This window comes from Lacerta agilis, chromosome Z, assembly GCF_009819535.1.
Source record: "Lacerta agilis isolate rLacAgi1 chromosome Z, rLacAgi1.pri, whole genome shotgun sequence".
NCBI classification, from domain to species: Eukaryota; Metazoa; Chordata; class Lepidosauria; order Squamata; family Lacertidae; genus Lacerta; species Lacerta agilis.
The window spans coordinates 13,409,508-13,427,530 of NC_046331.1; the positions used below are offsets into that span (position 1 = coordinate 13,409,508).

General features: G+C 45.7%; 1 protein-coding gene across 1 annotated transcript in view; it reads right to left on the bottom strand.

Annotated features, from left to right (window-relative positions):
• The window catches only part of CFAP77 (cilia and flagella associated protein 77), a 39,188-nt gene extending 22,344 nt beyond the window's left edge, over nt 1–16,844 (bottom strand). The window contains exons 1-2 of the mRNA XM_033137969.1: nt 16,749–16,844; nt 15,066–15,294 (exon numbers count right to left, since the gene is read on the bottom strand). Coding sequence (XP_032993860.1) covers nt 15,066–15,274 — 209 coding nt within the window. The 5' untranslated portion in view covers nt 15,275–15,294; nt 16,749–16,844. The remainder of the gene's footprint in view (nt 1–15,065; nt 15,295–16,748) is intronic.
• Between the last annotated feature and the right edge of the window lie 1,179 nt (nt 16,845–18,023).

Below are 18,023 nucleotides of genomic sequence, written 5' to 3' on the forward strand. Positions count from 1 at the left end.
CCTGTCCTGTTTTGATGGGATCAGACAAGAAGACGATGGGGCTCCATTGCGCGGAGCACATGGCTGCCCTCCTCTTTGCTCCGCTCTGAGCCCGAGCCTGCTTGGAGTTTACATTGCTGCTCCGCCCACTTTTGCTTCTGGCTCCGCCCACCACTGACATGTGAATGTCCCTGGGATAGGTGAGACGGCTGATCCCTTATTTTCAAATCCGAAACTTGACAGCTATGTTTAGCAGCCAGGATTTTCTTATGTTCTTAATGCTTACCATTCAGTTATATGAGAGAATGTAAACGACGCATCTTGGCACCCTACTGGAGAGAGGAGTTATACCTGCCCTTATTATCACTCACTCCTGCCACAGTGTCAGGGACCAGCAGCAAGAATGTAAGAAGAGATTTGTTGGATCATGCCAATGGCCCATCTAGTCCAAGATCCTGTTCTCATAGTGACCAACCAGGTGCCTTTGGGAAGTCAGCAAGCAGGATATGAGCACTAGAGCATTCCCCACTCCTGTAGTATCCAGAAACTGGCATTCATAAGCATTACTACCTCCAGCTCTGGAGCCAGAGCATGGGCATTGTGCTCAGTCAGGTTTCTCTTCCTGCTGCAGAACTCGGTGGGAGACACTGAGAACCAAGCCAGACTATTTGCATATCTCTCCTCTTCATTTGCATATCTCATTCCCTGGCGCAATGCAGAAAAGTTGCAGAATAACTGTACTTTTCCGTCTATAAGATGCCCCTGTGTATAAGACTATCCCTATTTTGGGGGACTCAAATTTAAGAAAATGGGGGGAGATGGCACAGAGTTGTTGAGCTTTTTTTGGGGGGGGAATTTCCACCTCCCATCTGTCCCATCGCCAGCATAAACTGCCACCCACCCAACTACCACAGCTTCAGCCAATCAACACCACCCATTGACGCAGCAACCAATAACACGCACGATAGCTGATGGCAGCTGCGGCAGCAATCAATCAAATGGCCACCCTGTGCACTATCCATGTATAAGATAACCCCCACTTTTAAACATGATTTTTATACACGAAAAAGTATGGTGTGTGTATGTGTGTGTGTACACACATGTACACACACACACACACACACACACACACACACACACGTAGGAGATTATTGGCAGAACTCCTTCTAATGTTGCCTCTCCTTAAATATCCGCAAACCAATTCCACTGTCTATTCAAAAAAATTACTTTCAAAGGATCATCTCTCCCTCCCCAAACTGCCACACTTTTTTAGATTTTTTTATGCACTCTGATGCTAAATTGATTTTCAAGAATATTTCATTTGAAAGAGAAGCAAGCTCCTGTTCAGCTTGATTGTATGATGGGTGCTAGGCACACCTGCCTTCGAACTAGAATATGACCCTTCACTGTGAAAAAGTTTTCCTTTTTTTTTGTCCATAGGGCTTTGTAGGATTAGGTGAGTAGCTGATTTTCCTCTTTTGATCAAGGCCCATCTTTCACTGTCACACACCTGACATCATATATGACCCCTGGACCACATTCACACCATGCATTTAAAGCACTGTGATACCACTTTAAACAGCCATGGCTTCTCCCAAAGGATCCTGGGAAGTGTAGTTCATTAAGGGTGCTGAGGGTTGTTAGGAGACCCCTATTCCCCTCACAGAACTACAATTCCCAGAATTCCCTGGGAAGAAGGATTGTTTGTTAAACCACTCTGGAATGGGAAGAGGGAGTTCCCCCTCAGCCCCATGCATAAACCACAGCTCCCAGAATTCTTTGGGGGAAGCCACTACTGTTTCAAGTGGTATCATAGTGCTTTAAATGTGTGGTGTGAAGGTGGCAGGTGGGCATGACTTGGCCAAAACTGTCTCATGTGCCAAATGGGGAGGCTGGGAGTGCCTAATTAAGGCTCTGCGGGCTGGATCTTTTTTCCTTTTTTTTAGGATAATGAATTATTAACACTATTTTAAAATCAAAACTGTGTAGGCCTTAAACGAGCTACAAACTCTTCCCTGTTGGATACAAGCCTATGGCATGTTTGTGACAGAGACTAGGAAATCAGGACTTCTCTTTTTGAAAAAAACAAAAACCCTAAGGTATTTGGTGGGGAGGACAGTCAACGCAAGGAACGATAATTATAATTTGCAAATATAAGGCTGACATTTTTCGGCTGTAGGTATGTATAAATCCTGACAGGCGTGATTCGCCCATTCGGCGAAACAGTTCTCTACCGAGAGCAGAACAGCCTGTTCTCATGATGGCCCGTCACATCCCTGCAGCTCATTAAAACTTTTTATTTTATTTTTTATATGGAGGATTAAACTTCCCCAAAGCATCAGAACCTTCTGAGGGACTTTAAGTACACACCGGTTGAAAGGTGTTTCAGGGGAAAAGCCTTGGGTCTGACAAACTGGATTTTTAGTAACGGCTTCCCGTTCACAGCGGGGCAAAATAATTGGTCATCAGTGACTACTAATTTGGTTGAATAGCCAGAGGCGGGTTTCCCCCCTCCACTTCCTGGAAAATCAATGACAGCTCCTAAGTCTGTTCAGCTGAAGACAGAGAATTTCTTTTTTATTTTTATTTTTTTAAAAAAACCTTTTCAGATGTTGATGATCCTTTTGCTGGAGACAGCTGTTTTGTTAAAATTAAAATCTATGCACAACGCCGACCTGCGAGCAGGCAGCCAGGGACAAAGTGACAACACTGTACTCTAGGGTGGTGTGTCAGTTTCCTCTGAAAACTTTTCCCTCTGAAAAACTTACAAAATTCTATTCTGCTTCCTCCCCCCCCCCCCCGTGCAATGTAACCCTCTGATAACTTCTCTGGGCATTAAGAACATATGGAAAGCCCTGCCGGATTAGGTCAATGGCCCACCTCGCCCAGCATCCTATTGTCACAGAGGCCAACCAGTTGCCCGTGAAAAACCTGCAAAAGCAAGGCCCCAGCAAAAGAGAAATGCCCTCCTGTGATTTCCAGCAACTTGTATCCAGAAGCATGCTGCCTCCAACTCTGGAAGGCAGAGCATAGCCATCATGGCTAGTAAAAGAAAAGGTAATGGGCCCCTGGATGGTTAAATCCACTCAAAATCTACTATAGGATGTGGCGCTCATCTTGCTTCAGGCTGAGAGAGCCAGTGTTTGTCTGCAGACAGCTTTCAGAGTCATGTGGCCAGCATGACTAAGCTGCTTCTGGCGCAATGGACACCGTGACAGAAGCCGGAGCATACAGAAACACTGTTTATCTTTCCGCCACAGTTGTACCTATTTATCTGCCTGCACTGGTATGCTTTCAAACTACTAGCTTGGCAGGAACTGGGACAGAGCAAAGGGAGCTCACCGCATTATGTGGATTCGAACCACCGACCTTACGACTGGCAAGCCCAAGAGGCTCAATGGTTTAAACCACAGCGTCACCTGCTCCCCCCATGGCTAGCAGCCATTGATGGCCATGTTCTCCATAGATTTGTCCTATCCTCATTCAAAGCCATCTACATTAGTATACATTAATACCTCATGTAGTATATGATGATGATGATGATGATGTCTACCCCGTTCCACAGTTTAACTACATGCTGCATTAATAAGTCCTTTATATTGTCCATCCTGAATCTTCCAACTTTCAGCTTCGTTGTGGGCAAAAAACTTTCCTCTGTCCGCTTTCTCCATCCCGCACGCAATTTCATAAACTTCTGTAATGTTGCCTCTTTCTCTAAATTGAGAAGCCCCAAATGTTGCAACCTTTTCTCATTTTATTTATTGCATTTATATCCCACTTTTCCCTCCAAGGATCTCAAGGTGGTGCACAACTCCCCCATCTCATCAATCCCCATCACACCCCTGTGAGGTAGGTTAGGCTGAAAGGCAGTGACTGGTCCAAGGTCACCCAAATGAGCTTTATGTCTGTTTGGAGATTTGAATCCTGGTCTCCCAGGTCCTAGCCAGCTGTTCCACCATTCCCTGATCAGTGTTACCATGCTGCGCAATGCTAGGGGCTCCTTTTCCCCATTCTATCTCCATCCCAAATGATAACCGATGAACAGCAGCTGACAAAGTCCCCGGTGCTTATCTCTCCTGCTCTCCTTGTCCCAGCAACAAAGAGAATGATGCACCCACAGATTCAGGTCCTTCCTAGGCAGCAGATAGAGCCTGCTGTTCCTTGAACCTTCCTTCCTTCTCCCTCCCTCTTTTGCTGGCTTTAATTGTTCCCATTTGGGTAAGGGACCTGTCTGGTCTAACAAGGCCAGCGGAGTGGGAAGCAGAGAAAGAGGAGAGGGAGGTAATTGAAGCACTTAGCTCCTAGCCCTGGTGCTCACACCTTAATTAGGAAAGAGGACCGCTGGGTATTTGGTTATCTTTTTTAATTGTTTTAGGCCTGACGAGCATAAAAAAGTAATGGCAGGGGAGGGAATGTGGATGCAAGTGGCCGGAGGGCCTCAGCTTCCAAGTCAAGCTGTAAATGCCCATTTGCAGTTTGTTAGCTTGTTAGTATCCCCTCTTCCCAAGAAGGGGCAGATTCAATTAGTAGCAGGAGGGAGCCTTTGTCATATGTGGCAGTGGGGGAAAGGCGGACAAGGAATGCAGGACTAAAAAGGAGCTGTCCTTTGAAGCCACATCATGCAGCCCCCCCCCCCCCCAGCTTTACAGACAGGCCTCTAAACAGACCCCAGAAATAAAGCCACTGAGAGGCCTGGAGGATCATTTTGAAAATGATCCCCATTTGTCCTCATTTTCCCTTCCTCAGAAAAAGAAAGAAGACCCTTCCCCACTGACAAATCCCAAATGTGTAGGTGGAAAACATTTGGGAATCTGGATCCTGAATGCCAGCAAAACTACCCAGTCAAACCAATGGTTAGCTTGCATGCATTTTAAAGCACACTAAATTAAATTAAAATGCCTTATCTTGGGTGGAAAAAGTGACTGTGGTTCCCCCCACCCCACCACAAAAACTGCAAATGACCTCAGATTTCCATACGCCTTCATGCCCCCGCCCCCAGTAAATTGCAAGGAGGGGAAAACAGTGATATAAATTACTTCTCTGTGGGCAGCCAATAAGGAAAATGCTTTTTTCTAAGAGTCGGAAGATCTGTTATTTGACTCAGAGGGCTCGTATGAGCTGATGCCGTCAGAAGAATAAATTCTCTTGTAAACAGAACGCTTAAAAAGATTTATCAGATGTTCATTGCCATGCTTAGAGGAGTGTGTGTGTAGTTATGAGTGTGTCAAATTTGCTTTGCTCTTGCTGAGATGTGTCTGAAGCAGAGTACAAAGAAGTCTGTGGAAGGAAGGGCAGCAGCTCAGTGGGCTGAGCGGAAGTTCCCAGGTTCAAACCCCAGCCACATCTCCAGGTAAGGCTGGGAAGAGCCCTGTCTGGAACCCTGGAGAGATGCTGCCAGTCAGTGTAGACAGTACTGAGCTAGATGGACCAGGAACTGTACTGAGCTGACTCAGGACAAGGCAGCTTCTTGTGTCAATTGGCTGTTTATTCAGAATCATGAGAACTAGAATTTTACTTTATTTTTAGGGGAAGGGCTATAGCTTAGCAGTGCAGCATCTACCTGGGATGCAGGTCTCAGGTTCAATCTTGTGCATCTCCAGGTTGCGCTAGGGAAGTTCCCTGTTCTGAAATGATTGAGAGCTTCTGACAGGCAGTGTAAACCTGGGGTGGGAAACCTCAAGCCCAAGGGACAAATGTGGCCCTGCAGATCTCACTATCTGTCCCTTGGGACACTTCCTAGACCTCATTCCTCTCTGACCCTGTTAAACATCCACCTTGGGTGTTTTTGCCAGGCTGGGATTTGTCATTAAACTCTGATAAATGACCAGTGTTTGTCTGCATGGAGGATAGAGAAGTGTGTGCGTGGAAAAACTACCCTACTGTAAAAGGTAAACTTTACATTCATTGCCCAGACCACTTTTGTCTCTCACCCTGCTCATCACTGGCACATACCACCCCCCACCCTGAAGTTTGCCCGGAAGGGAACAATAGGCCTACTAAGTTAGGTGGACCAGCTGGTCTGATTCTTTAAAAGGCCATTTCCTGTGTTCCTAAATTGCTGGTGTTTTCAGGGAATCTGAATAAAGAACATGTAGGCCACATTCACATCATATGTTTAAAGTACTATGATACCACTTTGTAAACAGCCATGGCTTCCCCAAAGCATCTTGGGAGCTGTAGTCTTTTAAGAGTGCTGAGGGTTGCTAGGGTGTGTCAGAAGGAAAATGAACATATATTGATTTATATACTGTATATTAATGTAACATTTTTATATGAAACTGTGTATTTTTGCAATATTTTGTCTATCTGTTGTTGCTTCAGTTTTCTATACACCACTAAATCTTTATTACAGTCCAAAGACCCATAGAACAATTTCAGAACAAAATACAGTTACAGGTGGGTGTGCATGCACACGAAAGCTCATACCAAGAACAAACTCAGTTGGTCTCTAAGGTGCTACTGGAAAGAATTTCCTATTTTGTTTCGACTATGGCAGACCAACACGGCTACCCACCTGTAACTAGAACAAAATACAGTTAAGACAGCCAACCACAAAAGAGAGAGAAACCGAGGCAGTCATTTTGTTTTGTCTCAAGCTTGATGATCTTTGTTTCTTTTATCCACTTAGGGATATTTTTAAATATATTAAGCTGTATAGAAATTAAATAATCTAATTTATTCTCCCTGAGCTACAATTTCCAGTTCCCTGTGAAGAGGGATTGACTATTAATCCAATCTGGCAATTGTAGGTCTGTGAGGGGAATATAGGGGTCTCCCAGCAACACTCAGACCTTTAACCAACTGGAACCCCTAGAATTATTTGGGGGAAGCTGTGACTGTTTTAATGTGGTATCACAGTGCTTTAAATATATGGTGGCTATATGTATGTGGCTATATTTGCAAAGCTAAGCAGGATCCAGTATTGTTTCAAAGTGGATGGGAGACCACGTGTTGGGATTCTTGCATTGTAGGTGATTGGACTAGCTGACACTCGTGGTTCCTTCCGACTCTATGATTCTATGGTTTGTCTATGATTTGGTTAGGGAAATAACTGGGGAACACCAGTTAATCCTGAAGTCCCACTTGCGTGAAGAATTACCAAAAGAAAAAATGGCTGGTTACCGGAATTAAAAAAAGGATGCAGGGCTTGGCTCCCTCTTTAACGAAAATAGCCCTCAGCAGAGTTTAAAATACAGATTTATGCAGCACTTGGAAAGCATGAGAAATATAGGATGTCAAACTTTTAAACGTTCCATTACTAAGCACTTACAATTCTCCCCTGCCTCTACTCTTCTCTGAGTGAATAGACCACAAACTTTAGTAAGTTTAAATGCTTTACTTCCAGTAATCACTGGTCTCATGTATGCATCTCAATGCTACAGCAGAAACAACAGAGGTAAGGCATTTTGGGGTTGCAAAATACAGAAGTTAGTCACAAACATGCAGTCCCAGCCTCAGATGTGTGCTTAGCTTTCATGGTTCAAACAGAAAAGGGGGGGGGGAACGGGGACGGGATGGGACGGGACGGGACAATACTTCCTTGCTCCCCCAAGGTGAGTGAGCATGACCTAGCCATGCTTTCTCTAGCAATTTACAGTTTTGTGGTCCTCAGGCCCTTACTTACTGGCGGTCAGTGGCCCGGGGCGCTTGCATCGTGACGTCATGGCGCACGTCAGGACGGACTGTGCATGTGCAGTCCTCCGTGCTGGCGCTGCTGCTCCCACTGCGATCTTACAAGCCGCCAACATTCCGCACATGCGCACTCCGTCTGGGCCAGCACTGCTGCTCCCGCAGCAACCTTACGAGCTGCTAAGCGATTGGCAGCTCGTGGGGCTGCCCCATCTGTGCTGCTTTTCGTGCTCGGTGGCTCACAAGGTTGCTGCGGGAGCAGCAGCACCGGCCCGCAGCAACCTTACGAGCCACTGCCGCACGGACAGGGTGCCGGGCGGTGGGGCTCAGTGTGGGGAGTGGTGGGAGGGGCCTCTGAGTGTCACCCCCTCCCCTGGAACCCAGGGCACCCCACCCCCATCGCCCTCACCCTCCTACGCCACTGCTGGCGGTTATGCACAGTTATGTTTGGCTGCATTAAATCTCCCACTGTTTGGAGGCGGTGGCTTTTCCTTTGCTTGAAGTGCATAAGCAGAAGCTATCCAGTTTTCCAGCTGTCTGTCAGCACGGGACAATGTAATTTAGGGTTGGGGAACCTGTTGTCCTCCAGATAAGGAAAAACCAGGAAGCTTATATAGGAGTCAGGGAGAAACACACAATTCACTCTGGCCTATTAGATGCAACTATAGCAAGGCTGGCGAACTTGTAGCCCTTAGCTTTCATAGGAGGGGCACAACTCTACAGTCTGTTGCGTAGGGTTGTAGCTAACTAAGTTATACTTGGAGTAGACCCACTGAAATAAATGAGCCTGAATTAGACACAACCATCAAGTCCAGTAGTTCTATTTTGAGCAGGATGAATACTGGATACAACCCAGTGTGATGCAGTGGTTAAAGTGCTGGACTAAGAAATGAGAGACAAGGGTTCAAATTCCCTCTCACCCATGAAGCTCACTAGGTAACTCTGGGCCAGTCGTTGCCTCTCTCAACCTAAACTGGTTGTTGGGTTGTTGCTCTGAGGATAAAATGAGGAGGGGGGAGAACCATGGGGGAAGGTGCGATATAAATGCAATAAACAAACAGATGCAATAAACAAACTCAGTAAATGTCTTTTAAAAATCTGATTAATCATTGGGCCCTTTTTAATCAAAATGGTGTTTGATACAATAATCTAACCAATTTACTAAACATTAAAGTCACACTGTTTGTGTGTAAATGCATGCTCTCTCTCTCTCTCTCTCTCTCTCTCACACACACACACACACACACACACACACACAGGCCTACTTTCACTTGAAAGCAAGGCTCGGAGGATGAGAGCAGGGGTCTCTTGGATGAGAGCGTGGATGCAGCAGTTATCTGTTACTGAGGCACTCTGCGCTCTGAGGGCAACCTCCCTGCGGCATAACCTGGTTCACAGAAGGCAGCCCTTGTAAAAATCAGAGGATGGAGTGCGGATCCAAGCGATCTGATTGGAGGATGCCCCATGGGGGCGGCCGGGGACCCCACCACATCCTCGTTAGCGCTGACCTTGGCAGGAGCGCCAGCTGCTGATGAATAGGCTACAGTCCTGGACAACGCTCCTGGGAGCGGCCATATTATCTATTATTGTCCCATCAGCGCCTTCCTGAAAAGCCCCTCCCAGCTTAGCACACCACAGACCTTGGGAAGGGAATAAATCTATGTCTGGGATGAAGAGAAGGGGAAGGAAAAAGAGGAATGAAAAATGTCCTTTTTATGGCTCTTTGCAACAAAAGGTGGCCACGTGGCCTGAGGAAAACAAGTTTCCTGGGGAAGGAAAGGGAGGTGGGGAAAACACACACACACACACACACACGTTGAACAGCTCCTCTAATCATGATGCAATGTCTCTTGACCTAAACTGGTACATGACCTTCCAAGGTAAACAGACAGTTAAAGCCGCCTTACCATGTTTCTTAAGAACCTATGAAGTGCCCTGATGGATCAGGCCAAAGGCCCATCTAGTCCCATGGCCAACCAGAAATCCCAGTGGAAATCCAAAAGCAGGATCCAAGCAAAAGAGAGCCCTATCTCCTGAGGTTTCAAGTACAGTAAGTGGTATTCAGAAGAATGGCTACCTCTGACTGTGGAGGCAGAGCATAACTACTTTGCTTAGTAGCCATTGATAGCCTTCTCCTCTATGAATTTGCCCAAAGAGAAAGCTCTTTTAAAGCCATTCAAATTGGTGGTCATCATTGGCTTCTGCAGGAGTGAGTTCCATAGTTTAACTATGAGCTGTGTGATGAAGGACTTTCTTTTACCCATCCCGAATCTCCGAACATTCAGCTTCATTAGATGTCCCTGAGTTCTAGTGCTATGAGATACGGGGGGGGGGGGGGATTTACGGTAGCTGATGGAGGGGGATACCATTTCAGACAGGGATGATCCCTACTGGAGACAGACAGGGTCTTCAACTTGCAACTTCCTCTCTAGAGAAGTCATCCTATCTCTCCAGACTGCCCCTGCCTGCTGCAAGGGATAGTTGGGTTTCTCCATGTACATATGTGAAGAGAGAGAAAAATCGCATGTTTCTTTTTTGTGATTTTTTTTCTTTGTCTAGTCCTCTCCTTCCTCTTGTTAGCTAGATCATCATTTTGAGTGGGTGTTTTCATTGTGTTTCCTGTTGGCTGCCATGCCTCCCTGTTTCTTCATTTCTACTTCTCCTTCATTCTCCTTCTCTCCCCCCACCCTTGTTGTCTGGGAAAGGGGAAAATGTAGGGGGCAGATGGATTCTGTCCCAACTGCCGGGCAGGCATAGGAGAAGTCCACAGAGGCAGAAGGGCCAGGAACTTGCATTTCCCACCTCACTAGGGCTGCCATCTTTGGTCCGACAAAATAAGTTCCCAACACCTCAGAGGAGGAGATTCATGCATTTGGAGATTCCAGGCAAGCAACCTTTGGTGATTCTCTAGGTTCTTTGCGAGAACAGGCAGGGGTAAGTATGGGGAGCCCCCACTCTGATTCTGAGGCTTTCCTTAACTAAAAAAAAAAATTCCCAAAATTGCTTTCATGGGTGAAGGGGTTGATTTCCTTGGTGGCGGTGGTAGGGTTTACACCAGACCTGCTCGATACGCTTTGTCACCATAAGAGTAAATACAAACACAAGCAGTCCACATGCAGGCATAGGGAAAAGTGGTTCTATTCACAAGACAGGGCTTGATACCCCTCCTGCTTACACCTGAGCCCCCTGAGGTCCCAGGACTCCTTTCTGGTTAGGCCTCCTTTGCCACCAAAATGGGCTAAAACGTCTGTTCCTCCCATTCAAGCGGTAGGTAGGTCAAGAGGGAGAGGTCACTCTTAGAAGAGGAAGTGGCTGACGTTAAGAACCAACCTCGGTTGCTCTCTGCCAAGGCTTTCCTGCCTTTATTAAGAAAGGCTCGTCAGGTGCTGCAATTGCCAGAGGGAAACAAACACCTCCCTTTGAATCCTCCGCAATGTCTTTCAGGAGGGGTCATTCTGGAAGTGTTCCAAATAGTGACCATGACATCTGAGGCAAGCCTGTTCAGATGTGGGGCACATCTAGGGTCCCATGTGGTTCAGGGTGTCTGGTGGTTCAGGAGACCCAACTCAGCTTCAACGTGCTGGAGCTCAGAGACATTCAGCTAGAGTTGCAGGCCCGCATTGCAGCATTTGTCAACACTAGAGGCGGTTGCTCTTGGTTTGCAGATTGGTATGGAGAGGCGCCCTGGGGCGTTACGTTTTGTGTTTTTGCCAAACTGCTTGCTTGTGTGAGTGTGTCCTTCCTTTCTTGTACTGAACTCCAGTGATTGGTTTGAAGTATGGGCAGCTGCTTGAGGGTTGAGGTGTTATTCTGCTCTGCTGCTACTCAGTCCGGAGAGACAGTATGACTCCTCCTCTCTAGAGAGGACGTTGTAAGTTTAAGACTTTGCCCTTTTCCAGTAGGAGGAGTCACCCTTATTAGGAATGTCTGTAAACTGAAATTAAATGTAAGATTCCCCCCCCCATTTTTTTCTCTATACACTTTTCCATGTCATGCATCATTTTATCAACTTCTGCCATGTCGCCTCTTACTCACTTTTCCTCTAAACTAAAATGTCCCAAATAGTGCAATCTTTCCTCATGGGGGTTGCATTTTGCATTTATATTCCACCTGTCCTCCAAGGAGCTATACTATGCGTGGTTTTCTTCCTCCCCATTTTATCCCCACAGCTTTGTGAAGTAGGTTAGGCTGAGAGTGAGTGACTGGCCCGAGGTCACCCACTGAGCTTCATGGCTGAATGGGGATTTGAACCCTGGTTCCCCATCTCTTGGTTCTAAACACTAAACCATCCTGGGTCTCAGTGGGATGTTTATCACAATTAAGATGCCCTCAGAAGGCTAGAAACACAATTAAACATTTTAAACTGATGTTGTTCACTGTTTTATGGCTCTGAACATAGGGACAAAGAAAGATTCCTTAAATTGAGTCAGATATTGGCCTATCTAGCTCAGTGCTGCCAACCCTGACAGGTAGCGGCTCTCCAGGGTTTCAGAAAGGAGATATTACTAGCCCTGCCTGGAGATGCTGGGGATTGAATTTAGGAGCTTCTGAAAGCAAAGCAGATGCTATGCTACTGAGCTACTGGCCCTTTCCAGGAACGCAAGTTGCCTTATGTAGAGTTGGTCCATTGGCCCATCTAGCTCAGTACTGTCAGCACTGACTGGCAGTGGCTCTTCAGGGTTTTGGATGAGGGTCTTTTCCAGCCCTACCTAGATATTGAACCTGGGACCTTCTAAATGGAAAGCAGATACTCTACCACTGAGCTATGACCCTTCTTGGAAACACAGGAAGAGGCTTTATATGACCACTGATCCCTCTAGTTCAGGGGTGTTCATTGTGGTGCCTTACACTGTGGTCATGGATGTGAGAGTTGCAGTCCAGAAAAATCTGCAGGGCTCCACAATGGCTAGCCGTAGTCTGCCCTGACTGGCAATGGCTCTCCAGGGTTTCAGGTGGAATGTTCCACTTCCCAGGTCTACCTGGAGATGCCAGCTATTGAATCTTGAAGCTTCTGCGTGCACGGCAGATACTCTACTGCCACACTACCTAGAGTCAAACTATCTGAGGTCCAGTGTCGAGGGCCTTCTGGCGGTTCCCTCGCTACAAGAAGCCAAATTACAGGGAACCAGGCAGAGGGCCTTCTCGGTAGTGGCACCCGCCCTGTGGAATGCCCTCCCACCAGATGTCAAAGAGAAAAACAACTACCAGACTTTAGAAGACATCTGAAGGCAGCCCTGTTTAGGGAAGCTTTTAATGTTTAATATATTATTGCATTTTAATATTCTGTTGGAAGCCACCCAGAGTGGCGGGAAAACCCAGCCAGATGGGCGGGGTATAAATAAATACTTAATACTTAATAATAATAATAATAATAATAATAATAATAATAATAATAATATTAATCCATCAAGCTCAGAATTATCTACACTGACTGGCAGCAGCTCTCCAGGGTTTCAGGCAAGGGAAACTCCCACCCCTACTAGGATTGAACCTGAGACTTTCTGCATGAAAAGCAGATTCTCTGCCTCTGGGTGACAGCCCTTCCCTCGACTGCAAATAAATAAGAATTGCATGCAAAACAGTTGTTTATTAAGGGTGCCAGGAACTGTAGCTCTTTGCGGGTAAACTATGGTTCCCAAGATTCTCTGTAGGGAAGGCATATGCTTCTGAATGCCAGTTGCTGAAAACCAGAGGAAGGGAGAGTGCTTTTGTGGTGGAATCCTGCTTGTGAGTTTCCCACAGGTCTCTGGCCAGCTGCTGTGAGGACAGGGTGCTGAACTAAACGGGACATTGTCCTGATCCAGCAGGGGTGTCCTTATGCTTTAAACGTGTTTTTAAATGTATGTTGAGGATGTGACCGGCATCTGGCCCAGCAGGCACTTCTCTCCATTGGTGGTAACTCTTAAACCTGCCACTCAGAAGAGGAATGGGTTAAATACCACCCACCCCAGTTTTCTTTCCTTTTTAACCTAAAGTGGGTCTAATGAGCCAGTAATTTGATTTGGTCTATAACATGCTTTTAAAGCGAGGGGATAAATACAGCTGGCCTGCATAAAAGGTAGCTATTAAGGGCGATCCGGGATAGGGCGTAATAACTTTAAATTAATAGCTCCCCCTCTTCTCTGTCAGATCCCACACTTTGGCCTTGCTTGGGATTTTGCCATATTTATTCTTTAAAAGGGGTGGGGGGTGGGGGGGAGAGAGCAAACTTTCAAACCGTGCCTGCTGGTCTCTCGGGCAGCCATTTAACCTCCGTTTATGAAGAAATAAAGGGAAATTGATGCTGATTCCAGCCTGCTTCGGGGGATCATTGTGCGGTGTAAGAGCTATTCTGCCTGCAATTTACCGGTCGGCCTTGTCATCCCCATGACGGCTGCTTCTGATCAAGATAAAGCTTTATAGCCAGGGCATTTGCTGCTAACAGCAACCTAATGCTGCATTTTCATTTGGCTGCAATTAATGTTAATGCCTGCGACGAAAATTGTCATTAAAGACCATTTTAAAATCCATTCAATTTGCATAGGCGCAGCCCATTTGCTATCGGGTAAAATACTTGCTGTCGTTCATCACATCTTCCTTTTGCAGCCATTTCCTCCACCTCCCTCCCACCTACTCCCTTTTTTAAAATAGAAAAACCAACTTTATTAGCAGTTTGCTTCCCCCCCTTTTTAAAATGTGAGATCTGTAACGTCATAGCTGACCCGCCACCACGCAAGGAATAATAATAATAATAATAATAATAATAATAATAATAATAATAGTATGTTTTTAATTATTTGTAAACCCGCCCATCTGGCATTTTACACGGTATGCAGAATATAAGAAGAGCCTGGCTGCTGGATCAGGCCAATGGCCCTTCTAGTCCAGTGGCCAACCAAGATGCCTCAGTGTGAAACCCATAAGCAGGATCTGAGCCCAAGAGCACTCTCCCCTCCTGTAGCTGGTAAGAGATTGAACCTGGGACATTCTGCATGCAAAGCAGATGCTTTTCCACTGAGCTATAGATGCTTCTGATAAACACAGGAAATCTGTCAGGCCATTGATCCATCTCCCTCTGTATTGTCTGTACCAGGAGCAGGGAACTTTTGGCCATCCAGACATTGCTGAACTACAACTTCCATCAGCCCCAAGAAGAATTACCAGCCTATTCATTTGCCATGAATTTATACCAATCTCCATCAGCGGGGATGTCAGTGGAGTTCTGGAGTGCTGCGGCAGCCCCGTGGGGGCTCAACAGCTGCCAACCTGACCTCACCACTTCTGGCTCACCCTGCCCCATCCTGATGAGTGTAACCTTGCTGGTACTGGGAAGACACCACTGGGTCCACCCACTTCCCCAAGCCTCTATTGGAGCATACAAAAAAGAGAGATAAATAACAGGGGGAATACAATCAGTTTCTCCACCGCTACCCCTTTGTGGAATCCCTCAAGGAGGTGCCCCACTTTCTTCTGCTCACCGTGGTGGCCTCCCATATGTCATGTCCACAGGTACTTTCGGAGGTGTCTTCTTGAAGCGCCTCTCATCATCCTCACTGAGGCGGATGTCCTTTTCCTTGCGGTACAGGTTGCCCTCGTGTGCTGTGACAAAGCCGGCCTTGACAGCTCGGATGTTGCAAGCCTTCTGGTCACGGGGCTTCTCCTTCTCCGGAACACTCCTGGGCTTCATAGAATTCCAGTGGCCAATGGCTACGGGGAGACAACAGTACAGTTGTACCTTGGTTTTTGAACAGAATGCGTTCTGGAAGTCCGTTCAACTTCCGAAACATTCAAAACCCAAGGTGCAGCTTTCATGCCAGGCTTTCAGCTTCCGAGGCAAAGTTTGCAGACCGGAACACCTACTTCCGGGTTTGCGGTGTTCAAGTTCCAAGTTGTTTGTGAACTAAGCTGTTTGAAAACCAAGGTATGGCTGTATTTGTGTTATGAAGTGAAGAGTATTTGTGGAAGCTGTTCCTGTGCAGAGACTGGCCTAGCAGACAGGGTGGTGGTTGTGGTTAAAGCAGTTCGTGAACTGTATAGCTTTCAGGTAGAGGACTGCGTGTTTGTATTTGTGTTTATATATTATATCTTTTGGAATTTTTGAACACCCTGCCCGTTGATATCAGGCAAGTGCCTTGAGTGAACTTTTTTCAGCATCTGCTAAAAACATTTTTGTATGGGCAAGCCAGTACAGATATATAGAATGCTGACTTGTTTTAATCTGGTTTTTAGCATTGTTTTTTTTCAAGAAATGTTTCAAATAGTTGTTTTTAACTGTTTTTTACATTGATAATCTCATTGTTTTAATCTTTTGATAAACCACTTTGAAGTTTTCCCTTTTGTTTTTACAATGAAGCGGTACATAAATTTTATGGGGTGTGTGTGTGTGGGAGGGAGAGAACTCCCAACACATAGAAAGCTAGTTGTCAGTGAGAAGTCTAAGCTAGAGACAATCTTCCTGATGCTTGCCCCCCCCCCCCCGGGGTGGACCTGGTTTCCCACTGTCGCACTATTTGTGTTGTGTGAGATATATATATATATATATATATATATAGGGGTGGGGGAGACAGAAATCATCCATGCAGTGTCTGTATACATAAATAACATCCCTTCTAATTTAGCCCTAGGATTGATAGGATTGAGGAATACCATGCACAGTGAATGGCGTCTTTTACATGGGTGTTTGCTGCAATATACCATTGAGGCAATAATACCGTCCCCGTGCTGGATTCATACTGGACTGTCTGCATTTCATTTCACATCATTAGTTGTACTACAACACTTCCCCAGCATTACCACATTACTACCCGCCTGCTGCCTAAACATTTATGGTACAAAAAGTTAAGGATTTCAGCAGAAAGTTACAGGACATACACTGACTGGGACTGAAGCAGTGCATCCTCTCTGGACCTTAAGTAGAGCATTGAAAATGGGATGGTATAGCACCTCTCCCTCCCCAGACACCACTCTGAGTTCAATATCATCCATGAATGCACAATTTTTAAATGATGTTTTGGGGGCTCAGGATAATGCCACATGAAAAGAGAGATTAAGGAAATAACAAAAAAATGCAAAAGACAGCACACTTTCTTCCTCCGAAAAGTGTGGAAAGGTGAAAATATATCAGCGGAAATTAACAGGAAAATGCATCGTTATGGCCCTACCTTCGGCAACGCCTCCGTCCAGCCCATGCAAATATAACCCATAGTTGAAAGCATAGCCAGGGAGAGTGTAGCAACTTCTGCGGGGTTTCCCAAGTTCCGGCTGCAAAGAGAAGTAAAAACAGTCGTCTTAAATATTCTACCAGCTAAATAATTTATTTATTTGCAGTCATGAAACCCTCATTTTCTGTGAGCAGAATAAATCACACAAATTAAATCCACATGTAGAAATGCCTGATTAGTGCCAAGGCTCTCCTTCAGCATAGGAAGCTGCTTTATATTGAGTCATACCATTGGTCTGTCTAGTTCAGCATTGTCTAGACTGACTGGCAATGGCTCTTGAGCATTGTAGGCGATGCCTATCTTTCTCAGCTTTTCTTGGATATGCTGCTAGAGATTGAACAAGCGACCTTCTGCATGCTGGGCAGATGCTTAACCGCTGAACTATGGCCCCTTTCCAAATAGGAACAGAGGAAGCTGGCTTACACTGAGACCAACTTGCCCAACCCTGCCCCAGGACAGATTAATCTAGTTAAGTTTGGCAAAGTCCAATCTGTGATTTTGGTAGTTACCATTCTTCAGGATTATCAGTAAAGTATTTTATAAAAGTATGCCATATTTCAACAAAATCGTCTACATCATTTGTATTATTCAATGCATTTAATCTCTTTGTTAATTCCTCTGATCAGCAATAGACCATACATTCTGTTTCCAACAAGAGATACACAGATTTTCCCATCCTTTCCAATTCTGTGCCACTAGTAGGCATGCACCTACTAAAAGAAAAGTGATTAGTTCATTATAACAAAGGTCAGATTGCACTTCTTTGAAAATAGTTAACAACTCCAGATTTGGAGTACATTCCACATGTTGACCTGTAATATACCTCATTTATGTAAACACCCTCTGCCAGAGGGGCTTTATATGTTCATCACACCCATCACATGTGAAATGTTGTACCTATACTATTGCAGCCTCTCCAGCACAATGGTGGGATAATTTTATTAATAAAACTACACTATGTAATGGTGTCAAATGCCATCTGTGTAGTAATTTAAATGTATTTTCTCGTATCCAAGTTGATACTGATTTTAGTGGGTTTTTAACCCACATTTTATTCCAATCCACCTCTGCAATCTCTATCCCTGACCAGCAGTGAATCTCGTTAGACAGGTCTCCCAGCCCTGCTTGGAGATACCTTTAGGGACTCAACCTGGGACTTGGGACCTTCTGCATGTAAAGCAGGTGCTCTACCACTGAGCTACAACCCTTCCCAGC